The sequence below is a fragment of the Chiloscyllium plagiosum genome, unplaced genomic scaffold (genome assembly GCF_037043375.1).
Source record: "Chiloscyllium plagiosum isolate Xiang-an unplaced genomic scaffold, Cpla_swu_hap1 HiC_scaffold_1, whole genome shotgun sequence".
Taxonomy (NCBI): domain Eukaryota; kingdom Metazoa; phylum Chordata; class Chondrichthyes; order Orectolobiformes; family Hemiscylliidae; genus Chiloscyllium; species Chiloscyllium plagiosum.
In genome coordinates, this window is record NW_028270139.1 from 119,811,643 (window position 1) to 119,838,015 (window position 26,373).

Consider the following 26,373-nt stretch of genomic DNA (forward strand, 5'->3'; position numbering starts at 1 on the left):
GAGTCCAAAGACCTGCATATCCTTGGTGGAGTGGGAGGGGGAATTGAAATGTTGAGAGGTTTCAGAGAACACCTCTGGGACACCCGGACCAACCAACCCAACCACCCTGTAGCTCAACATTTCAATTCCCCCTCCCACTCCACCAAGGATATGCAGGTCTTTGGACTCCTCCATCGTCAGACCACAGCGAAACGACGGTTGGAGGAAGAACGCCTCATCTTCCGGCTAGGAACCCTCCAACCACAAGGGATGAACTCGGATTTCACCAGTTTCCTCATTTCCCCTCCCCCCAGCCTGTCTCAGTCAAATCCATCAAATTCAGCACCGCCTCCCTAACCTGCAATCTTCTTCCCGACCTCTCCGCCCCCACCCCAATCTGTCCTATCACCCTCACCTTGACCTTTTTCCACCTATCACATTTCCGACGCCCCTCCCCCAAGTCCCTCCTCCCTATCTTTTATCTTAGCCTGCTGGACAAACTTTCCTCATTCCTGAAGAAGGGCTAATGCCCGAAACGTCGATTCTCCTGTTCCCTAGATGCTGCCTGACCTGCTGCGCTTGACCTTGAAATATGCCAGTCTGCAATACTCATTCGAGGTAAACTCGTTGCTATGGAAGGAGAAAGTGAGGACTGCAGATGCTGGAGATCAGAGCTGAAAATGTGCTGCTGGAAAAGTGCAGCAGGTCAGGCAGCATCCAAGGAACAGGAGAATCAACGTTTCGGGCATAAGCCCTTCTTTCGTTGCTATGGAAGACCAACAAGTTTCAGGAAGACCAAACAGCAAATTTCACCAAGTTAATGGTTCTCAGGCACAGTCGATATTTGTCTCGGTGTGTGTCCTATTGAACAGACAGTAGGGACAGAATCCTGCATCACAGTGTTGCTCAGAATGAACCTCGATAAAAACTATTGCATTTCTCCCAGATTTCCTTTTTGTAAAGACGCATTCCAGTCACTACCCTCTCCACAGCCACTTTGAGGGCAGCATGCAGTGGCAGAGACGGATGGGGTGTACGTGAAAGATCTCACAGGCAGTACCTTTCTCATGACCAGCCAAGCGTTGTCTTGGTGCTTGTTGGAAAATTCTGCCAACTGACTTTGACAGTCTACTCGAGGAACAATCTGACAGGATCCACCCTCTCCTTTCCCTATCGGGTCTCAAGGGCACTATATTTTAACTACTCCCTGATGGACTGGTGGTCAAAGATGTATTTCTTAGCAAATTTCTCCACAAAAGACAGGTGATGGATTGATCCAGATACTTGGAGCGCGGTCAGACACATCCTTTGCAACAGCAGGGATAGGTAGAACCTCAAAGCATAGTGACACTTGGTGTTTGTGTACCGAGAGGCTATGCACATACAGACAAAGATGAACATCAGGATGAGGGCGGCATTGGGTATATTCTTCCTCCTCTTATCGAGAGTTTTATGCATGGTATCTTGTGGACACGGTCCATCTTAGATCTCCCAATGAAATGGAAGATGGCTCAGCTGGCAATGGTGCAGGTTCTGGGAATGGGTCATTGCAAATTTTGATGGAATTAGACAGGAGCTTGCAGGGGTTGATCGGAGAAGTTTGTTTGCAGGCAAAGGGACCTTTAAGATAGCTAGAGTTCAAGGTCTGTTTGTTCCTGTGAGGGTGAACGGCAAGGTTGGCAGGAATAGAGAACCCTGAATGACAAGAGATATTGAGGCTTTGACCAGAAAAAAGGTGACATGGCTCAGGTATAGGCAGCTGGGATCAAAGGAATCCCTGGAGCTATATAGGGATTACAGGAGTTCACTGAAGAAGGAAATCAGGAGGGCGAAAAGGGTGCATGAGATAGCCTTGGCTGAGAAGATGAGGATGAATCCAAAGAGGTTCTTTCAGTATATTAAAGGAAAACGAATAACTAAAGAGAAAATAGGATTCCTCAAGGACCAAAGTGGACATGTATGTGTAGAACTGCAGGAGATGGGTGAGGTGCTCAATGAATATTTCTCCTCTGTGTTTATTGTGAAGATATGAAGACTTGGGAACTTGGAGAAGTTGGTAGTGATATCTTGGGGACCATCCATATCACAGTAGAGGAGGTGTTGGATGTATTAGAATGTATGAAGGTGGATAAATCTCCTGGCACTGACTAGATATATCCAAGAACACCGCTAGAGGCTAGAGAAGAAATTACAGGGGCCCTGGCTGAAACCTTTGCATCATTGTTAGCTACGGGTGAAATCCTGGAGGACTGGAGGGTAGCAAATGTTGTGCCCTTATTCAAGAAGGGCTGCAAAAAAAACCTTGGGACCTATGGGCCAGTAAGCCTAACATCTGTGGTAGGTAAGTTACTTGAGATGATTCTGAGAGATAAGGTATATATGCATTTAGAAAGACAGGGTTTGATTAGGCATAGTCAGCATAGCTTTGTGCGTGGGAGATCATGCCTATCAAATTTGTTAAAGTTCTTTGAGGAAGTGACCAGGAATGTTGACGAGGGCAATCTGGTAGACATCGTCCATATGGATTTCAGTAAGGCCTTTGATAAGGTTCCACATGGAAGGCTGCTCTGGAAAGTTACATTGCATGGATTCCAGGGGGAGTTGGCAAATTGGATGCACAATTGGCTTGATGGTAGGAAACAGAGGGTAATAGTGGAAGAATACTTGTTGTACTGGAGGCCTGTGACTAGTGGAGTGCCTCAGGGGTCAGTGCTGGTCCCATTGCTGTTTGGTATCTATATCAATGATTTGAATGAGCATGTCCAAGACATGATTAGTAAGTTTGCAGATGACACTAAAATAGGAGGTATCGTGGACAGTCAGGAAGGTTCTCAGAAATTGCAGCAGGACCTTGGTCAGAGGAGGTGGACCAAGAAATGGCAAATGGAGTTTAATATAGATAAGTGTGAGGTCTTGTAGTTTGGAAAGTCAAATCAAGGTAGGAGTTTCGTGGTGAATGGTCGAGCCTTAAGGAGTGGAGTGGAACAGAGGGACCTTGGAGTTCAGGCTCACAGGTGGAGTCACAGGTAGACAGAGCTGTGAATCAAGCTTTTGGCACACTGACCTTCATCATTCAGGGCATGCAGTATAGAAGTTGGGAAGTTATGTTGCAGTTATACAGGACGTTGGTGAGGCTGCACTTGGAGTATTGTGTTTAGTTTTGGTCACGTTGTTATAAGAAGGACGTTATTAAACTGGAAAGAATGCAGAAGAAATTTACAAGGATGTAACCAGGATTCAACAGTCTGAGGTATAGGGTGAGTTCGGATAAGCTAGGACATATTTCTTTAGAGCATGGGAGACTGAAGGGGGATATTATGGAAATGTATAAGATCATGAGAGGCATGGATAGGGTGAATGCACTCAGTCTTTTTCCCAAGGCTGGGGAATCAAGGACTAGAGGGCATCAGTTTGTTCAGGGTGAATCACCAATTCCAGAGGCAGCACTGCTAATTGGTCGAAAGATGCACCGCCTGGATTTGAGTGCATAATCTATGTTAGTTTGTCCGATATACCACTTCAACTGTTCCAGTTTTCTCTGCTTGGATCTAGGACATTATTAAACCATTAGCTTTAGTACAACACTCAGTAGTGTACTTACAAAGGTTTGCATTTCCATTACCTAGATTAGATTAGATTACAGATTAGATTACATTACATTACAGCGTGGAAACAGGCCCTTCGGCCTAACAAGTCCACACCGACCCGCCGAAGCGCAACCCCCCCCCCCCTACATTTACCCCTTACCTAACACTACGGGCAATTTAGCATAGCCAATTCACCTGACCTGCACATCTTTGGACTGTGGGAGGAAACCGGAGCACCCGGAGGAAACCCACGCAGACACGGGGAGAACGTGCAAACTCCACACAGTCAGTTGCCTGAGGTGGGAATTGAACCCGGGTCTCAGGCGCTGTGAGGCAGCATTGCTAACCACTGTGCCACCGTGCCGCCCATACCTCTTCAAATATTTGTAGAATAGATTTTGTTTGTGATGCGTAAGCTGTACTATGTTAACAAGCATGTTATAATGCATCATGACAACTGCACAGCTAGATTTCAGCCCCCAATAAAGAGAAATTATTTGAAATTTCTTCCATAGGAAAATGATAATGGCTTACATAGTATGTTTATTTTCTGACAGCATGATAATTTCTTTTGCAGACATGGGGAGAAGGAAATTGAGACGACTATGGATCCCAACCATAAAAATAGGTGCAACATCAGATTTCTGGAAATGTTTTCTACAAGCAAATACACTGTGACCGTGACTGCAAAGAATGCACTGGGATCCAACTCTTCATCCATCTCATTCAATGAAAATACTATAGGTGATTTTTGACAACTGAAAATGCTAAGTGAGGCTTTAATGTGAATGTTAAGGCAATTTTACAATGGTGCTAGTTTGTTACGGATCACATGAAATAACATCCATGTGCGAGCTGTGTTTATAACAATAAAACTGACTCATTTCTGATTGTAGTATCAACCACCCATGAAAATGTAGTTTGAATCTGTCATCAGGATCATGATACCATGTAAAGAAGAGGAGCTGACACACATCAGCTGTTCTTCACAATTTAAACTAAACAAAAGGGGAGGCAATGGCTGATTAGTAATTAATCCAGAGACCCAGGTAATGTTTGGGGGAGCTGGGCATGAATCTCGCCACGGCAGATGGTTGAGTTTGAATTTAATTGGGAAAAAAAAGTCTAGAATTAATCATCTAAGGATGACTGTGAATCCATTGCCAATTGTCAGAAAAGCCCATCTGGTTCACTAATGTCCTTTAGGGGAGGAAACTGCTGTGCTTACCTGGTTTGGCCTATTTGTGACTCCAGACCTACAGCAATGTGGTTGACTCTTAGGGGCGGTTGGAGATGGGCAACAAATGCTGGCCTAGAAGCCATGCCCTCATCCCATAAGTGAGTTTAAAAAAACAGCACAAGAGTACCATTAGGGAGGAATGCTGCTATTATAGGAGCTGATGAATGAATGAATTGAATTTATTGCCACGTGTACCCAGGCATAGTGAAAAGCTTTGTCTTGTGAGCAATACAGGCGGATCACATAGCTCTTTATATTGTTGTGAGTTCTTAATTTAACCTCGATACGCCAAGAAACAGGTAAGTAAATGTGAATTAAAAGACTTAAGAGAGCACTTACTGCAAATGCTGGCGCTTGCACCCCACTGTCCATAACTCAGTGCGAGAGAGGACACTCCCTCCACTCTTTGGCTTCTGTGCATTATTTCGTAATCCCTACCCCCTATATCTGAAAGGATATGAATGCGCTTATGTTGCTGTACCTAGAAAAGCATAAGCATATGGGAAAATTTAAGAGAGTATCTGAAAAGGTGCAATATTAGTGGCACATTTCTATTAGAATTCGGTGACTTGGCCTCTTAGAATGGTTTTTAACTTTGTAGATCTCTGTGTTTCACTCAGTTAAGCAGACTGTATGTTTAATTGGTACATTGTGCATAAGCAGAATTAAGAGATGTTCATTGATTAAGATTGACCTTAGTCAATCCTTGATGAATTAAAGACATTGCTGCTGTCTTTTGCAGCTACTCCTACTGGGAGGTCTGCTGGATTTGTATGCCACACTGTCAACATTGTGCATTATCTTCACATATCCACTGAAGCTTGTTTGCAGCTTCTCTGTGACACGCATTTTGATTTTATTGTCACACATAATCAAGTACAAAACTACAGGAGTACAGTGAAAAGTGTATAATGTCATCAAATAAGGCGGCACCATCTTGGGTACAAGTACCTAGGTATAGAATCTTAAGAACAAGGCAGATAGAAAGAACACATTTAAAAGTTAAACATTGCCTCTGGACAAAATTTCTGCAGCTTTTCAGCTTTGATCAATAATTAAAATGTTGACTTTTTTTGTCCTGGACGTTGTTTTTTTTAAGATTTCATTTTTATATTAAATTTCAAGTACCTCTCCAATAGGCAAGAAAGAGATAAATGCAGGGTTGAATTGTATGTATGTATGTAAATTACAGTATATCAAAAACAAAACTGGAGAACTGGACAGAAATGTGGCTAAAGCCAGAAGAAGACTGGATACTTAACATGCCAGGTTATAAAGCTTTTAGTCGAAATCGGGTGAGTAAAAAGGAAGGAGATACAGCAGTCTTGGTCAAACATTCCATAAACAGTGCTGAAGACTTGTGCTGCTGAACATACCGCTCCTCTAGCCAAGCTGTTCCATTACAAGTACAACGCTGACATCTAACCGACAATGTGGAAAATTGTCCAGGTATGTCCTGAACACAAAAGCAGACCAAATCCCACCCGGCCAATTACCATTCCATCAGTCTACTCTCAATCATCAGTAAAGTGATGGAAGGTGTCATCAAGTACTATCAAGCAGAGCCTGCTCAGCAATAACTTACTCACTGGTGCCCAGTCTGGGTTCCACCAAAGCCACTCAGCTCCTGACCTCATTCCAGTCTTGGTCCAAGCATGGACAAAAGAAATAAATTCCAAAGATGAGGAAAGAGTGACAGCCCTTGACATTGAGGCCACATTTGACCAAGTGTGGCATTAGGAGCCCTGGCAAAACTGGAATCAATGGGTATCGGGGGCAAATGTCCTGTGCGGTGTAACCTGTACGCATTATTCTGTCCAAGTTTTTTTTTTCACCCTATGATCTGTATGTCCCTGCTTACTGTGATCTGCCTGTACTGCTCACAAACAAAACGTTTCACTATACTTAGATACACGTGACAATAAATCAAATCAAATCAAAGTTGCATTGCAGAAATTTACCAAAGATCCTTAGACAGCACCTTCCTAACCCATGACCACTTCTGTCTCGGAGGACAAGGGCAACAGATATATGGAGATACCACCAGCTTCAGGTTCCCCTCCAAAACATTCATCATGACTTGGAAATATATTGGGCAAAAGTGAGGATTGCAGATGGTGGAAATCAGAGTCTAGATTGGAGTGGTGCTGGAAAAGCACAGCAGGTCAGGCAGCATCCAAGGAGCTGCCTGACCTGCTATGCTTTTCCAGCACCACTCTAATCTAGACTTGGAAATATATTGTCCAAGGCTGGACTCGAACCGAGGTCCCTGGTGCCGTGAGTTATTGTGCCGCCCCAGCTTTATGTCAGTTTGTCCCTCTTTTAACTTAATGTTTTTTTCTTTTCCCCAAAAATAAACTTTAGATAAATCTCACATCTTTGCTGTCAATATCATATTACAGCAACATGTTGATCAACATAATTGAATGCTAATTGGGCATCTGTCTTTGAGCATTCACACTTCATGTTTAGTATGCCAGGTTCCTTACAGATTGACTGAATATTTGGACTAACGAGGTGGAATTATTTGTTCAGATGCATTGATCTATGTGAATTTGAACTGAGAAATTGACCTGGTGAGGGGCGTCAGTTTAAGAGTTTGGGGTAGGCCTCCCGGCAATCACTCAATGTTACCCCTGTCTGCCTGAGTACAGGAGCAGTCTCCGTCACCCTGCAGAAAGGTTCCTTCACTCTACAACCTGAACTCATTGAAGAGAGTGCACCTCCATCCTGAAGCATCCTGTCTCTTACTTGCATCTCATTACAATCTGCTACCTGCTAAAAGTTGGAAACCTTCAGATTGGGCCTCGATTTTCAAGAACTCAAAATGACAAACTTGACTCTGGGCCAATTAAGGTGTTTGTGTGTGGGTGTGGGGAAGAGTGGTTGGGGTGGAGGTCAGAAAGTGACTCTTTACTTCGTATGGACACTGAAATATTCCAGAGCTCCGTGTCTATTGAGGGACAATCCAGCCCATAGATTTTCCTCTGTTGATCTTTTAAACTCAGTAGGAATATTATGAACCAATAATTTCTATCCAGTTTATTGTGTAATCTTTTCCCTCGAAGGTCATGTTTTCACTTGTTCCCTTGCCATGCTATTAGAAATGTACTTTTTTGTCTGGCAGTTGGAGCAAAAAGTGTCTCTAACATATCAAGAACACTTAATTTATAATTCCCACAAGCCTGACTCCCAATTAAAAAATCTGCTGTACTCTTATTAATAACACATTTTAAATGACAAAAATTCCATACTTCCATCCCATAAGAAAACATCGCCACTCATTCATGAAGATGCTGCAAAAGTTGACTTTATTTTCCCAGTGAGACATTGTGGGATTAGAATATTGCAGTATGTTTTCAATAAGAGATCTCACCAAAGTAAACTACATTGGAAATATCAATCAGGCCATGAGGCCTTTGTTAGTTACCATAATTCGTCCAATTCCACTGCCTTTTTGGATGGTTCAGAAACATTTCTCTATGAAAAGTATCATCTTGCAATTTTATGTTGTTTGATCTACACCCTCATGAATATGTAGCAAAAAATACTTCAAAAAAGCAATTCAAGCTGCTTTTCCATCTGTTGGAATCCATGCTATGCTCATCCCAGGAAGGACCACTTTGTTTTAAATTTGTCTGACCAGACTTCATAGGCATTTAACAGATTATATTTCTTATGGATTTCATCCAGCAATTCAATTTAGAAGGTCTAAACCTTGTTATCTGAGTGATTTGTATTCAGCTGGCAAAATACTTTATTTCCGATTAAGTTCTTGTAGTAAGTGTCAATACATTCATATCTTTGTTTTGCTTTCTGATTGTAACCCATGCTCACCTATCCACCTCATTTTTCCCATTATTGATCAGACTTCAAGAACATCGAATGACAACCATATCCCAACAAATTTTACTTGGATTTTGGCATTTACTGCAGTGTCTGTGAATATTGTCCAGGTTTTACTCATTGTGGACATTATGTTTGACTTGATGTCATGAGATTTTGTAGAGTCCAAGATTAATGCTGAAGACTCCCCAAGCAACTCCCTCCTAACTGTAGACTTCTGTGTTGCCATCTCTGGTGGCGTATCCTATTGATGGTGGGATGATGATGGTCATGTTGAGGATATAGTCATTCCCATAGAATATGTATGTTAACAACAATATCAGGCTGTTTCTTGAATATGGCTGATGATGTGTTGCTGGAAAAGCGCAGCAGGTCAGGCAGCATCTTCAGGAATTCCTGAAGAAGGACTCATGCCCAAAGCATCGATTCTCCTGCTCCTTGGATGCTGCCTGACCTGCTGCGCTTTTCCAGCAACACACTTTCAGCTCTGATCTCCAGCATCTGCAGTCCTCACTTTCTCCTGTTTCTTGAATATGTCTCATTTGTGGCATGAACCCCAGAATTTAGCAAAGAGGACTTCTAATGGGCAACAGAGCTGTGAGTGCTGTTGTCATTTTTATTGTCTTTGTCAATAGCACATGGTCTGTCCAGTTTCATTCTTTTATCAGATTTTTTTTAGTGGCTAGATTCAATTAAGTGGATTATTTGGCCATTTCAGAGGGCAGTAAAGAGTCAACCACATTTGCTGTGGTCTGAATTACTAATCTTATAACGTAACCACTGTGCTACCATTCCCTTAGATTTTCACAAACCTTTTTTAATCCAATAAATTAAGTCTCAAAATCTTTAAAGATGCGCTGTCAATTACTTGAAAGAGATCATGATCTGACTGTGTCTACTTTTGAAAGAAGGCATTAATAGCCCCAAGAGCTCAACAGCATTAGCAAAGTTCATGGTGCTTTTACAAGTCTACAGCATTCAAGATATTGAAATTCTAAATACAATACTGACAATGTTTCATGTTACCGCTGTGGATCCTAATGGACGATCCTACACACCGCGTACTATATCTCATCCATAACCCTTGTCTTAACTTCAATTTTTGACATCATGCACTTCCAAACATCACTTGGCACAAGGGTCCTGTACATACATTTAATAAAAATAATATAATGAAATATGACATCCTCAGAATATTTCTTAAACTTTGAACAATATTTCAGCAATAGACTAACGGATTGAAGAAACATTTAAAGTCTGCTGTTAATTCAAAAAGAGTACTAGACAAATATGAAGATTTTGTATCACATGGAAATAGTTAGAATATATGGCATGTTATCTGTACATTCAACCTAATCAGTCTCATGACCATATTTATACTCCACTCAAAGTTAAAGTAGTATTAGCTGAATATCACTGGCATCTTACCAGTACCGGATATAGGCATCCCAATAATTGGTAGTCTTCTCCATAATTAATGCATGGCATCGTTCAGTCAGATGTACTTGTATATTAATTAGGGTTATGTAAGTGGGTAGAGAAGAATTTCAGAGAAACCCCCAACTTTGAGTTGAAACTTCTGTCATTGATAAGATCCTCACCTAGAAGTCAGCTCAATTGATAGGCTTAGATACATGAACGAATATAATATCCTTTATTCAATGAGATCTGACTCAAATCCAAGTTAGACTGTTGAAGTAATAGTGTCTTCACTCTCCCCAGTATGAAGGGCAGACCTGAATGGAACTTAGACAAACTAAGGCAAGGGAAGGAACATAGTGTAATATTGCAGTGACGTTGCATGGCCCCCAATCATAAACTTAGCTGACACTAACTATTCCTTTCTTCCAATAATATATCTTAGCTCTAACTTCACTCTATCCTTCTTTGTAAGCCTTCCTATAATGTCTGAGTAATCCAACAAAGCTGGTCTTGGACCTAACTATCATTGCCTCATATTTGAATTAAAAGGAATATCAATCTCAGATTTGAAATTCAAACCTAATGAACATCAATCACCACTTGTGGAAGACTTGCTACCATCCTCTGTGTATAATACTACTTTCTAATTTTACTTCTAAAAAATTTGACTCTTAATTTTTGGTCTATGCTCACTAGCTTGTCCTAGACTCCCAAACAAGCAGAAATAGTTCTCTCTGTCTCTCTCTTTCTCTGTACCTTAACTGCTTGCCTTAACATCTTGAACTTCAATCAAATTTGAATAAAGTTCTAGGGTTGACAAGGTCAGAAGTCACACAACACCAGCTTATAGTCTAACGGTTTATTTGAAATTACAAGCTTTCGGGTGCTGCTCCTTCATCAGGTCACTTCACCTGACAAAGGAGCAGTGCTCCAAAAGCTTGTGATTTCAAATAAACTTGGGGACTGTAACCTGGTGCCGTGTACCTTCTGACCTAGATGCAGAGCTTAGAAATAAAGGGTGATTATACTGCTGGGATTATACTACATGCCTCTCAAGTTTGTGAGGGAGAGAAAGGATTAACTATGTAGGCAAATCACAGAAAGCTGTGAGAGAAACAGGGTTATAGTTGTTGGGGACTTCAACTTCGCTAATATTAACTAGGATCACCTTCATGTGAAAGGATTAGATGGGGTGAAATGTTTAGGAGTGGCAGATGGAGTTTAATTTAGATAAATGTGAGATGTTGCATTTTGGTAAGGTAAATCAGGGTAGGACTTTAAGGTCCTGGGGAGTGATGCTGGACAAAGAGACCTTGAAGTGCAGGTTCATAGTTCTCTGAATTTAGAATCGCAGGTAGACAGGTTAGCGAAGAAGGAATTTGGTAAGCTTGCCTTTATTGGTCAGTGCATTAAGTACGTTATGTTATGGGATGTCATGTTATGGCTGTACAGGGCATTGGTTAGGCCACTTCTGGAATACTGCATTCACTTCTGGTCTCCCTGCTATAGGAAAGATGTTGTTAAACTTGAAAGGGATCAGAAAAGATTTACAAGCATGTTGCTGGGGTTGGAAGGCTTGAGCCTTAGAGAGAGGCTGAATTGGCTGGAACATCGGGAGGTGAGGGGTGACCTTATCGAGGTTTATAAAATCATGAGGGGCATGGATAGGGTGAATAGCCAAGGTCTTTTTCCAGGATAGGAGAGTCCAGAACTAGAGGGTATAAGTTTAAGGTGAGAGGGGAAAGATTTAAAAGGAACCTAAGGGCAGCTTTTCACACAGAGGGTGGTGTGTGTATGAAATGAGCTGCCAGAAGATGCGGTGGAGGCTGGTACCATTACAACATTTAAAAGGCATCTGGATGGGTACATGAATAGGAAGAGTTTGGAGGGAAATAGGCCAAATGCTAAATGGGAATAGATTAATTTAGGATACTGTTTGGCATGGACAAGTTGGACAAAGGGTCTGTTCTGAGGAAATGCCACTCAACCTGAAACATTAACTCTGATTTCTCTCCACAGGTGCTGGCAGACTTGCTGAGCTTTTCCAGCAATTTCTATTTTTTTGTCGAAGAGGTTGTTTCTGTGCTGTACAACTCTATGACTCCATGATTCTAAAGTGTATTTAGTCAAGCTGTTTGAGCCAATGCATTGATCGTCTTATAGAGATGGGGCAATACTAGACCTAATCCTAGGGAATGAAGCTGTTGAAGTTTCAGAGGGCAAACATTTTGTGGATAGTGACCATAGCTGTAAGTTTCAAAGTCATTTCAGAAATGGATGAGGGTAGTGTGGAAGTTAAGTTTCTAAACTGGAGGAAGGCTGATTTTTAGTGTCATTAGACAGTATCTGGCAAACATAAACTGAGAACAGCTACTTGCAGATAAGACTACATTTGGAAAATGGAGTCTTTTAAAAAGTAATAATGTGAGAATCCAGAACCAATTTGTTCTTCGAAAAGTGAAGAACAAGTCCAACAAATCCAGAGAATCTTATATGTCAAGAGATACTGAGAGTTTGATAAAGAGAACAAGGGAAGCATATGTCAGATATAGGGCATTAAAAACAGGAAAGCCCTTCAAAAACATTGGGAGTGTAGGAGGTTACTTAAAAATGAAATTAAGAGAGCAAATAGGGGGCACAAAGTATCTTTGTCTGCTAAGATCATGAGAAATAGAACATAGAACAGTACAGCACAGAACAGGCCCTTCAGCCCACGATGTTGTGCCAACCATTGATCCTCATGTATGCACCCTCAAATTTCTGTGACCATATGCATGTCCAGCAGTCTCTTTAAATGTCCCCAATGACCTTGCTTCCACAATTGCTGCTGGCAACGTATTCCATGCTCTCACAACTCTCTGTGTAAAGAACCCGCCTCTGACATCCCCTCTATACTTTCTTCCAACCAGCTTAAAACTATGACCCCTCGTGTTAGCCATTTCTGCCCTGGGAAATAGTCTCTGGCTATCGACTCTATCTATGCCTCTCATTGTCTTGTATACCTCAATTAGGTCCCCTCTCCCCCTCCTTTTCTCCAATGAAAAAAGTCCGAACTCAGTCGACCTCTCTTCATAAGACAAGTCCTGGTAAACGTCCTCTGAACCCTCTCCAAAGCATCTACATCTTTACTATAATAGGGTGACCAGAACTGGACGCAGTATTCCAAGTGCAGTCTAACCAAAGTTTTATAGAGCTGCAACAAGATCTCACGACTCTTAAACTCAATCCCCCTGTTAATGAAAGCCAAAACACCATATGCTTTCTTAACAACCCTGTCCACTTGGGTGGCCATTTTAAAGGATCTATGTACCTGCACACCAAGATCCCTCTGTTCCTCCACACTGCCAAGAATCCTATCCTTAATCCTGTACTCAGCTTTCAAATTCGACCTTCCAAAATGCATCACCTCGCATTTATCCAGGTTGAACTCCATCTGCCACCTCTCAGCCCATCTCTGCATCCTGTCAATGTCCCGCTGCAGCCTACAACAGCCCTCTGTACTGTCAACGACACCTCCAACCTTTGTGTCATCTGCAAACTTGCTGACCCATCCTTCAATCCCCTCATCCAAGTCATTCATAAAAATTACAAACAGTAGAGGCCTAAGGACAGAGCTCTGTGGAACACCACTCACCACTGACTTCCAGGCAGAATATTTTCCTTCTACTACCACTCGCTGGCTTCTGTTGGCCAGCCAATTCTGTATCCAGACAGCTAAGTTCCCCTGTATCCCATTCCTCCTGACCTTCTGAATGAGCCTACCATGGGGAACCTTATCAATCACATTTTCTGATAGTGTGGTGAACCAGAACTGCACACAGTATTCCATCTATGGCCTAACCAATGTTTTATAATGTGACTAAATACATTGATGAGGGTAGTGCTGTTGATTTGGTTTACATGGATTTTAATAAGGCCTTTAATAAGGTTCCACACAGAAAGCTGGTCCGAGCCGATAGGATGGAAACATTTGACCAGTGTGTAGCACAGGCATTAGCCCTGGGACCCTTGCTGTTTATTCTGTACAGTAATGACTTGGATGTGAATGTAGAAGATTTAATTAGTAACTTTTTATAAATGACATGAACATTGGAGCTGTTTTTGATAGTGAGGAGGACTGTCTCAGGCTACTGTCTGATATTGTTCAGCCTGTAAATTGGGCGGAGCAATGGCACATACAATTTAATCATAAGTGTGAAATGATACATTTTGGGGAGGTGTAATAGGGAAAGATATGCACAATGAATGGTAGATTCCTAGTGAGTACTGACGAACAAAGAGACCTTGGTGTACAAGTCCATAGTTCCCTGAAGGTGTCAGCGCAGGTAGGCAGGGAGGTGAAGAAGGCTTATGGGATGCTTGCCTTCATTAGCTGGGGCATAGAATGTAGGAGCGATGAAGTCTTGTTACGATTTTATAAAACATTGGTTAGGCCATAGATGGAATACTGTGTGCAGTTCTGGTTCACCACACTATCAGAAAATGTGATTGCACTGGAGAAGGTGCAGGGGAGATTCACCAGGATGCTGCCTGGGATGGAAAGTCTCCATTATTAGCAGAGACCGGATAGGCTGGGTTTGTTTCCATTGGAACAGAGGAGGCTGAGGGGGGGATCTGATTGAAGTATACAAAATTATCAGAGGCATAAAGAAGAGTAGATCGTGAGTATATTTAAACTTTGCCAAATGCGTGTAAGCCCAGAGGGCATAAGTTTAAGGTGAGGGGCAAGTGGTTTCAAGGAGATCGGAGAATCCTTTTTTTCACCCCAAGGGTGTTAGAAATATGGAACACACTGCCTGAGAGAGTGGTGGAGGCAGGTACTCCCTCAACATTCAAGAAGCATCTGGATATGCACTTAAAATGCCAGGGAATAGTAGGTTGTGGATCAAGTGCAAGTAATGGGATTAATGTGGTTTAGTGTTTGTCGGGCAGCATTGACATGGTGGACTGAGGGGCCTGTTTCTACGTTGTGTGACTCTATGACTCTAGTTGGTGCAACCTTTAGAATCCAGTTCTCACTCTTGTGAATCTGTACTGAACTACTTTGAAGATCAACATATCTTTCCTAAGGTGTGGTCACTCTTTCCTGCTAATGCGATGGGTAGTGTATGTGGTTCTGATCAAAAAGTTCTAGGTTTGAGCTCTAATCCAGAACTTGATGGCTCTGAAACATGCATTTGTAAAACATGGTAACTGCAGGAGAGTCTCCTGGTCTTTTATTTTTGATATGTAGTGAAATCCTTCAAGTTATAGCCGCTGATTATAATCGAGCTATGGAAACAGATGTAAGCATATCCTTTTCTCATTCATGCTCTGCCAGGCATAAGTAAAGGGAAGGTGTGTTCTAACGAAGGCTTGAATAGTTTGAAGCAGACATTTGACCCTTGTGATCTAGTCCACTGTGTAAAAAGACCAGCATCTCATTAGCCTTTTTGATTTTTTTTCATATGTGTTCATTGCATTTTAGTGATCAATAGGTGTGCATTCACTACTTTTGGGCTTTCATATGACTAGTTTTTCTCCATTTCAGCATTTAGGAAGTACTTTGTGCTGTCTGTTTTAGGTGACGGACCTCCCAGTTTTGCCCATTTACTCAATCTATCAATAATTCTTTGTAATTTTATGCATTTTCCTGCTCACATTACCTTCTAACTTGATGTCATGGCCAAAGTGTGACATGTAGCTTCCAATCCCATTATCTATGTTGTTAATAGATTTGGTAAACAGCTGAGGTCACAACATTAGTCACATCTTGTCAATTTAAACAATTGTCCATTATTTGTACTCTGTCATTTGCCATTCATTCAATTTCTTAACCAGGCCAAACTTTTTCCTGAAATTCCATAGAGCTTTAATTGTCTCCTGTAAGGGTCTTTATCAAATGCCTGCTGGAAACTCCTAAAAATAGTATTCATAAAGGTTCCCTGTCCTTTTCAAACACTGAGTCAGGTTTGACCGTCATGATCTATAACGTACAGACTGATGCTGGCTCTCTGAGCCGGTGAAGATTTTCAAGGCTTTTAGTCACCTTATTATTATAGACTCGAGTTATTTTCTGATTCCAGATGTTAGTCTAATTAGTCCATAATTCCCTCGTTTCCTCTCTTGCATATTTTAATTAGAAGACTAGCATTCACAATTTTCCAATCTAAAGGAATGGTTCCAGAATCAAGAGAACTTCTAATCTCATAGCTTAGGCCATCGATGTCCTCACCCACTTCATTTAACTCCCTAGAATGAGAGCCAGTGATCTTGGGAATGTATCCATCCTTGCTGCTTTTCCTACCTTTCTCATTTGTAAGTGTTCAGAAGTTATTTCATGTCGAACATCAATAACCAACAGAGAGAAGAGAAGAAGCCTAAATGATTGAAGATGAGCTGTCAAGCACAGAAACAAAAGTAGCAAGACAGTGTACTAACTCAGTGAGCTAACCATTCCTACCATTGGGCGATCTCAATCTTATTCCTAGAGTTTATGAACCCACAGGCCTTAAGTGGGTATGATTCAGCAAAAGTTAGTACTCAATTGGGTTTTACAGTCTCGATTGATATATAGAAAGGAAAAAGAAATCATACTAATATGGTTGGGTCTATTTTCATGCATGAACTAATCATTGAGGAGTTGATAAAAGCTGTGAAAAAAATGTGCAGAAAATGGGAAGATGTTCTATTTCAAAGGCCCTCACTTTTGAAGCTGAAAAGTGCCAAATCCACCTCTACTTTCTCTGGAAAAGCAGTGTCTCAAAGATTTGAATAGGTTAGGCAAGCTGTTTCACACTGCTACAATGCAATTGCTACTAGAATGTTACTTTCTGCTAATAGAATGCTTCCATCAGTCTAGAAAGATATTCTATCTACAATGCGATTGAGTGGCATTGTGTATGCAGTTCAGTGCTGGTGCAGTGCCAGGTATGTGGGCCATATGTCACATCAATTGAATTGAATTTCCAGCTGAAACCATTCTTTTTCCTTACTGCTGGGCAAATTCTTGCAATGTGCCATGTGTAGATCTACTACCCATTTCAGGATAGATTCCAATGCAAGGTGAGCAATTCTCTCCTTTATAATCTAAGGATGGGAGTTGATTTGTGTCCGTTTTAGCCCCTGTAATCAGTCAGCTTAAGAGAAATAAGGCATATCTGGGAAATGATCTTAATTAATTACTTTCCTGTGGTATGGCCCCCATTGGGACAGAATATTTTTGAGGCCACATTTATTCTGTGAAGGAAAAGCATATATGTATCCAAAATGAAGTAGCTATGTCCTGTTTACTTTCCCATCCTTCTATATAAATTTGCCTCCCCATGCTGACAGATAACCCTTAACTTTGCCATTTCTTGTGGCCTTTGTACTTGATTGGTCTCAATAACATCTCTGACCATTTCCTAGTCACACATATTTTCCTTAATCTTTTACCTTTCTGCATGCATCTAACCACCCACAAAATCAAATCAACAGTTCCAGAGTAGCATTTAGAACTGCACTTTCAAATTTCCAGCTTCTAGCCTTTGTTGGAACTTCAATTTATCATGATAATACTGGAGTTGTTAACCTGTTCTGACTTATCTGTTCCTTTACTTCCTCTGTCACTGACAAAACCTTTCCTTTCTTCTATCTTGGTCATGCAACACTGGCTTACCCATAATCAAGGTCAGAACTTTATCAAACTTTTCTGAGCCTCTTTATTTCCTGTTAAAACTGCATTAAGGCAGGACCATCCTGCACACCAAAGGGAATCCCTCTCCTAGTCTAATTTTCAATCTTGATGACATTCTGCATCTATTGGCCTTGCTGATCCTCTAAGATTTTATCCACTCTAAGATACCTTTTATTTTGTGTTTGATCAGCTCAAAAGGGGAGGCAATGGCTTCGTAGTATTATCGCTAGACCTTTTGCGTATTCATACCTGAGATGTGGGTGTCAGTGGCGAAGCCAACATTTATTGCCCATTTACTTGTTGGTAATTATTGATTCAAGCAATGTAAAGATGTTGACGAGCTCCCATTGTGATGTTGATGCAAGGTGGGGTCTCTGCATCCAGACACTGCCTGTCTCTCCAATCTCCTTGTAATCTGGGGAACCAATCTACAGACTGTAAACATCAGAATGCGAAAAGCTTCCCTATCAACCAAATAACCTCTTTTGACCATGTGGTGGCCATGTTGGTGGGAGAGCAGTAGTAAGATTTGCAGTTTATGTAGAAATGAAAAAAATGACGACGGAGAAGGTTACAACAAACTATTAGGAATTGATGAGAACAAAAATTTTCATTTTATGTCATTTAAAATTGCTTCACTTCTCAGGGGTGACATTGAAATTGAACATTTTTAAAACATCATGTAATCACATCTTAAATTTAAAAAAAAATCCTTTTGAGCTGATTTTGTTTTCTCTTTCTAGTGAAACCAGACCCTCCAGAGATAATTGAAGTCAATACAATTCCTGACTCCCCTCGCAAACTGGAAGTTAAATGGAGGAATCCATTAACATGGCCGGAGCCAGATTCAATTCCCCTGAAGTACTTCCTGAGGTATAAACCGGTTATTCTGGATGACTGGCAACATGTGAGTGCGTCTTGTCTCTTATTTCAGGTGCAACAAGTAAAATGTTTTTTTTTCCTCTTACCCTCATGTCATTTGATGATTTTATTTTAGACAAAAGAAATGTTCCAGATCTTCGGGGATCTGCATTAGAGAGGGAGCACCTGACACTGACTGTGATTTAATCTGCTAATTTCCCACTTCAGTTAGATTCTTTACAGTCCATTGCCTACTCTAGCTGCGATGAGTGGAGTTGGGCAGTCAAGTGTTGAGCATGATTCCAGACAAGCTGCACTGTTTTCACTGTTTAAGGTCTACTTTGAATTCATTGACATACATTGTTTTAAAAGGGCCTGTCAATATCAAACTGTCGACCCTCCTTCCATTGATATTGCTAACTCCCCCTGCTCACCTTCCCCTCCACCCCCAATATAGCTCAAAGCCATCCCTCACAGCCCCACCCCTCTACCCACCCAGTGCGTGCCATAGTTTTCACCCACCTCCATGTCATGAGGGAAATGAGCATAATCAGGAGTGTTGCTGCTGACCTTGTGCTTTAATGCTTCAGCTGAATTACTTAGAGTTATGCTCCTGAGCAGACTTTACATCTGTTTTGAAAAATTCTTAGTGAATTTGTGTATAAATCAAGCTAAATTTAGGGCCAATGACTTGTGTACCCATAGTTCTGCCTATCTGACCCACTGTTGTAAGAAGTGTGCGTCAGTCTGAGCAGAGTAAAACCAGGCATCAGAAATTTAATCTTCCTGCATGGGTACTGTGAATGTTGAACATCTTGAGATCTCGGCACACCTCAGTGATATAACTCACACTGTCCCCTATTGGAAAATTTGGGCAATTGTTTTTAGTGCACAAAAGTAGATGTTAGAAGTAAACAAGGAAATTATTCATATAAGAGTGTATTGATGATTAATCTTTCTGCACTAGGACAATCCTGGAGAAAGTAATGCAGAGTGAGCCGTTGGCATAACCATGTCAATCAAGTACTTTATACTTATAATAGAAACAGAGATCTCTGAAGCAACTCACCAGGTCTGGTAGCATCTGTGGAGAGAAAGCAGAGTTAACATTTCGAGCCTTATATGACTTTTTCAGAACTGAAGAAGGATTACTGAACTTGAAATGTTAACTCTGCTTTCTCTCCACAGATCAAAGTCTTCATGATATTAACTGGAAACGACAGCATTGATAAATCTAAATCATTTCCACTGGTTGGAGATTCTAGAACAAGGGGAAACAGTCTAAAAATTAGGTCCAGACTATTCAGCAGAGATTTTAGGAAGCACTTCTACACATAGAGTATAATAGACTTTTGGAAATCTCTTCCACAGACAGTAGTTGATGCTTGATAAGTTATTAATTTAAAATCAGGCCGCAGTTGGAATAGTGCATGCAATTCTGGTCTCCTTCCTATCGGAAAGATGTTATGAAACTCGAAAGGGTTCAGAAAAGATTTACAAGGATGTTGCCAGGATTGGGGGATTTGAGCCATAGGAAGAGGCTGAACAGGCTGGGGCTATTTTCCCTGGAGTGTCGGAGGCTGAGGGGTGACCTTATAGAGGTTTACAAAATTATGAGGGGTGTGGATAGGATAAATAGACAAAGTCTTTTCCCTGGGGTGGGGAAGTCCAAAATTAGAGGGCATAGGTTTAGGGTCAGAGGGGAAAGATAGAAAAGAGACCTAAGGGGCAACTTTTTCACGCAGAGGGTGGTACGTGTATGGAATGAGCTAGCAGAGGAAGTGGTTGAGGCTAGTACAATTGCAACATTAAAAAGGCATTTAGATGGGTGTATGAATAGGAAAGGTTTGGAGGGATATAGGCCAAGTGCTGGCAAGTGGGACTAGATTGGGTTGGGATATGTGGTCGGCATGGACGGGTTGGACCGAAGGGTCTGTTTCCATGCTGTACATCACTACGACACTATGACTCTAATCCAAGATAGATAAACTTTTGTAAAGCAAAAGTACTAAGGGATATAGGCCAAAGGTCGGTATATGGAGTTATGCTGCAGATCAGCCATGATCTAATTGAATGATGGCACAGGTTCAAGGGGCTGAATGTCCTACTCCTGTTTCTGTGTTCCTTGGCCCTGAAGGCTGTAGACAGTGGAAGCCTTATTTAAAAATGCCCACCCGGTTTTCATTACTTTTTTTGTTTTAAAAGGTTTTCTGTCAGAATCATAATTAGATACTTCAGCTCTGATGAAGAGTCATCTAGACTCGATACGTTAGTTTGCTGTCTCTCTCTCTCCCCCCATGGATGCTGCCACACCCGCTGTGATCTCCAGCACTTTTTGTTTTCAGTATACTTAAATACAGCTCTGTAAGGTTTTATTGAATCCCTACAGAAATTTATCTTACAGTTCCGTTAAACCTGTTCAACAGCTACAATGTTGAATGATTTAGAACTGATTAAGCATGACTAGCAACTTGGAATCTTGGAACCTCATCTTTCACTTACATTCAGTTGCAACATATTCTGGTGACTAGGCTTCCAGCTATCTTGGTCCAACTGTGTTGTTTGGAGAGGAAATAGTTGGAGTGAGGGCATGAGATAATAGGGCTCCCAAAAATGTGAGAGGAAAACAATTTTAAAAGGACACGAAGGGCAACTATTTCACACAGAGAAAGGTTTGTATGTGGAATGAACTTCCAGAGGAAGTGGTAGATGCAGGTACAGTTACAACATTTTAAGAACTTTTGTATATGTACGTGCATAAGAAAGGTTTGAAGGGATACGGGCTAAGCACAGGCAAGTGGGATGAGATTGGTTTGGGATTGTGGTTGGTGTGGACTGGTAGTACTGAACGGTCTGTTTCTGTGCTATATGACTCTATAACGCAAACTTGCCACACATAACATCTGTGAAAATATCTGGTAGCATGATGATTCTAGCTTTGAAGCTGAGATGGTGTCTTTCACTATTTTGTAATAAAAGAGGTAAAGTAGATAGTAAGGATCTAAGGGAAATGATGAAAGGACTAATAGTTATCAAGAACTGGTATTGGAATCATGAACAGTAGTTCCAGTAAGTGTTTACTTTTGGCCAATTGGATATGCTATAAATGGTTAAAATTTGAATATTAAGGAAAAGCTAAATGTCGGTACTGGTTGTAATGCTGAAGTGTGTTCTTAATCAATAGCCTTGGTGCGCCACTAGTTGTTCCAGTCTAGCTAACATATTCCTGACAAAGTAGAAGATTGCCATATTTACATCATGTTTACAAAAAAAGGTAGGACAATTCTAATCTGATCAACTACCTTCACATCAGTCTACACTCCGTTATCAATAAAGCTGTAGGAAAACGTTCATTGTAAAATATTTATCATTTACCTGCACATTGATATTCAGTTTAGGTTCTGTCAGTTCCAAAGGAGTAGATGGCATTATCAATGGTGACACTTGCAGTTTGCGTTGTAAGTGGACCAAATGGCTCTAGGTATCACTACAGTCTTGTTCCATATGCAGATAAGAGAGTAGAATTAGGGCTGTATATTGCCTAACTTCAAATCAGAAGGTCCAGGTTCAAGTTTCAGCTGCCCCATAGGTGTTTCATACAATGTCCAAACATGCTTTGTTTTAAAAAGCTGAAAGAGTAGGATTATAGAGGTGAGGTTAGATTGACTGACATTGACATCAATGCAACATATTATCAATCCTTAACCTAAGAAAACCTAATGAAATAGAGAAACAAAACATTTTGGAAATACTCAGCAGGATCTGTGAAGAGAGAAATTAAGTTATTGTTTCAGGTCATGACCTGGCATTATTATCCATTAATTCAAGAATTCATGAAAAGAATCTTTTCACTGGCTGTAATCATAGCTAATGCAAAGGACAGTGGTTGTAGTTGTTGCAGGACGATCATATCAGTCCCAGAACATCACTGCAAATGACCCTCAGGGAAGTGTCTGAGACTCAGTTGCTTTATCCCTCAACATATCTTTGGAAATAGGATATTCACTGATGATTACTTAGCATTCACATAATGAAGCTGATAGTACCTGCACCTGAGACCTGGTCAACGTCCAGTCTTGCATTGATGTGTTGCACAAATATTGTTTTCTACTTAAGTGTCAGGCAATGACCATCTCCAAAAAGATAAAGACAAACCAGCTCCTCTTAACATTCAGCAGCAACATTACGAACATTATGGAAATTTAAGTTGACATGAAACTTAATTCAAGCCACATAAATTTTATCATTCCGAGACCAGGTCAAAGGCTAGGTAGAAATGTAGGAGTAGGCCCTTCAGCCCCTCAAACTTCCAGTGTAATGCTGGATAATGGCTGACCATCTACTTCAATACCATAATCTCATGCTATACTGGTAAAGCACCATAAAATGTAGGAGTAGAGTTAGGCCCATTGAGCCAGCTCCACCATTCGATCATGGCTGATATAGTTCTCAACTCCATTCTCCTGCCTTCTCCCCATAACCCTTGATCTCCTTACTAATCAAGAACCTATCTATCTCTGTCTTAAATCCATTCAATGATGTAGCCTGTAAAGCCTTCTGTGGCAATGAGTTCCACAGATTAACCATCCTTTGGCTGAAGAAATTCCTTCTCATCTCAGTTCTAAAGAGTTGTCCCTTCAGTCTGAGGCTGTGCCCTCAGGTCCTAGTCTCTCCTACTCGTGGAATCATTTTCTCCATGTCCACTCTATCCACTCCTCTCGGAGGTTTCAATCAGACCCCATTCCCCTCATCATTCTAAACTCCATCAAGCACAAACCACAGTCATCAACTGCTTCTTATATAATGGCCACTATTCCAGAAAAGTCCTATTGCAACAAGATTATTGATTAGCTCTTTCTGGTTGCATAGTACTAAAGCTAAAATGCCCTGTGCCTTAGTTGACTCCTCAACAGATTTCTCCAGAAAACTATCTTGAATATATTCCAGGAATTCATCCTCCTTAGCATTCATACTCATTTATTTTACCCAGTTTATTCAGCAGTAAGCAAGTTGGACTCCCCAGAACTTTTCTCATATTTACAAAGCATAGTTACATTAGGTTTGAGAGAATATTTCATTTCTCTCAATGAGTGCAGCTGCTTAAGATTGTGCATACCATTCGGGGCAGAGTAGTACATTTGGTTGATACCCCATCCACCTTCTTAAAAATCATTTTTTGCCGTTATTGAAACATGGTCGTAATCTGCACCAGCTTGAAGAAAACATTGCTTAAGAACAGAAAGCATCATATTATGTTAAATACTGATTTTTCAGAGTAAAATATGATGTGCAGTGGTTCCCCTGGATTCAGTGCTAAGATTCTTTTGATATCCATAAATGACTTGTATACGGAATATAAATAAAAGATGTTATAAACTTGGAGATGTCATTGACAGTGAGGGTGATACCAATTGACTGAAACAGTATGGGAAGGGAAGTATCATATTGAAAATAATACAGTTAAATTTGGCACAAGGGATAGGAAGTAGCAATAGAGACTTAATGGCACAGTTCTAATGAGCATGAAGGAACAATGGGACCTTGAAGTTCATTTGCATAAAACTTCGAAAGCAGGATGTATTGGAAAATAATTTGCAAAGTATATGGTTTATCTTCATAAATAGAGGTTTTTAATAAAAGTGAGACTAGGCTGAACCTTTATTCAGCCCTGATAAAACCAAAAATTGTGCATTGCATCCAGTTCTGATAACCATGCTTTAGGACTGATTGAAGGCATTTGAGATGACACAGAAGAGTTCTAGTGGAATAACTCCACTGCTGCATAATTTTAGCCCCAACATTAAATGAAGAAGTTGGACTAATCATCCTTGGACAGTTACTGCTTTATCTCTGTCAAACATGTTGATGTGTCATCATAGACTCAACATAATTTTACATTCAAGGGACTTGTTGATCAAATAGGGAGTTGAAGACTCTAAGCTCCATTCCTTCGTTGTCTCTGTGGTAGAAGTTGTGACTTTGGAACAAAGTAAATTGAGAGGTGATTTCATAGCGCTGGACACATTTAGACAAAGGTAGACAAAGGAAAACTGTTTCCTATTAGTTACTGGTGCAAGTACTGGGTGGCAAAGATCCAAGGTTTTGGTTAAGAGCTGCAAAGTGATGGAAGGAAGAACTTTTTTACGCAGTGGCTGATAATGCCCTGGGATTCATCCTTGCAAGCTTGGCAGAAATGATACGATTGATTATTTCTGCAGGACACTGGATGGGCACTTGTGGCACCTGGATACAGGAAAATTGGACTGACTCAATTTATTACAGAGTCACCTTGGGCTGATGGGCTGAATAGACTCTGTATGTGCCATTATGTCTTTATGGCCGTATCTGCAAGATGCACTGCAATAATTTGTTGAGGTTTTAAGCCATCGTTTACATTGTTGCCCTCAGTCATGTAGAAGGACAAGAGCAGCAAGCAGATGGAAATACCACAAGTTTCAAGTTCACTTTCATGTTCCATGACATCCAAACTTGAAATACATCACACTGATCATCACTGCGTAAAAAAATCTGAAATTTCCTACATAACAACACTATTGGAGCATCTTCACCACATGGACTACAGGAGTTCAAGCAGACAACTTAGCAACACCACCTCAAGAGCAATTAGGTATGAGCAATAAATGCTCCCCTTGCCAATGATACTGACTTTCCTAGACTGAATTGATTTTTTTTAAAACACTCCTGTAATGGCTTCATCTAACAGATAAATTTGGGAAATATAGGTAAATAGTTCTGTGTTATCCACTCTGGTATTAAACAATACAGTACAGTTAATCTATGGTCTGAGATGAGTTCATACATCTTCATCTGAACAGTAGTGGAGAGATATAATTTGCCTCAGCCCACTTGAGCCAGAAAGGAGAAGAATCAGCAAGTGTTGGCTTCTGGAAGTATATTCTGAAGTAGAGGATTATTTTCACCTTTGACATCATGTATATCTAAAGAGTTGTTCCAATATTCCTGTCTAATGTCCCACCATAGAATGGTCACTTGGAAGGCTACTCATCCTCTGGAATCACATCCAAGCAACAGTAAGTTCTTTCAGGGGATGAGTGGAGATATTTTGACAAAAGAAAAATGCAAAAGTCTAATATTAATTGTTTTAGAGCCAGAAGCAAATTACAAGAATGTGCAGCCTAAACTGGGCATAAAAGCTTATGTGGCAAGCCCACATGGGATCAGGCATCGTTTAAATCAAAACACAAATAATTAAATATGATGAAAAATTGATTTTACTTAACTAAGCCCTTAAAAAGGGCAAAATAATCCTCAAAGTTAGGTGCAATTTATTAACCATTAAGTATGTTTAAATGTTTGGCATGTATAACAAATTGATCATGCACACAGGATGAATGAACTATATCTAGTCATCAGTTCTGTAACGAATTAACTGAAACACAAAACGCAATGGCAAGAGACACCACAACAGGCATGACTTTGATTTAATGTTTTTCATTAAAAGAATACTACCAAAATGTCATTTGTTATCAAATTGATGCGTTTTCATATCCCTTGCTTTATCCAGTTTCTTCTTTTAAAACCAGTACATCATAGAAGATAAATGAATGATTACCATGGAAACAGTTTCAGACTGAAGCCTAGGACAATGTGCACATGAACAAAGAAGTAAAATAAAGGTTAAAGAACACAAACAAAAAGGGAAATGTGACAGTTGAGCATTAAAGCCACATATTTTAGTCCGGGACTGGGTGACATAAGATACCTTGCCCAAGTTGCAATGGGATTTAGGCCTTTCAGGA

General features: G+C 40.7%; 1 protein-coding gene across 6 annotated transcripts in view; it reads left to right on the forward strand.

Moving 5' to 3' along the window:
* LOC122543507 (ciliary neurotrophic factor receptor subunit alpha-like) overlaps positions 1 to 26,373 on the forward strand; it is a 386,379-nt gene that overhangs the window by 293,511 nt on the left and 66,495 nt on the right. For all 6 annotated transcript variants that reach the window (XM_043682503.2, XM_087990229.1, XM_087990232.1 and 3 more), the window contains 2 exons: positions 4,144 to 4,310; positions 18,475 to 18,638. In XM_043682503.2, the coding sequence (XP_043538438.1) occupies positions 4,144 to 4,310; positions 18,475 to 18,638 (331 nt within the window). The remainder of the gene's footprint in view (positions 1 to 4,143; positions 4,311 to 18,474; positions 18,639 to 26,373) is intronic.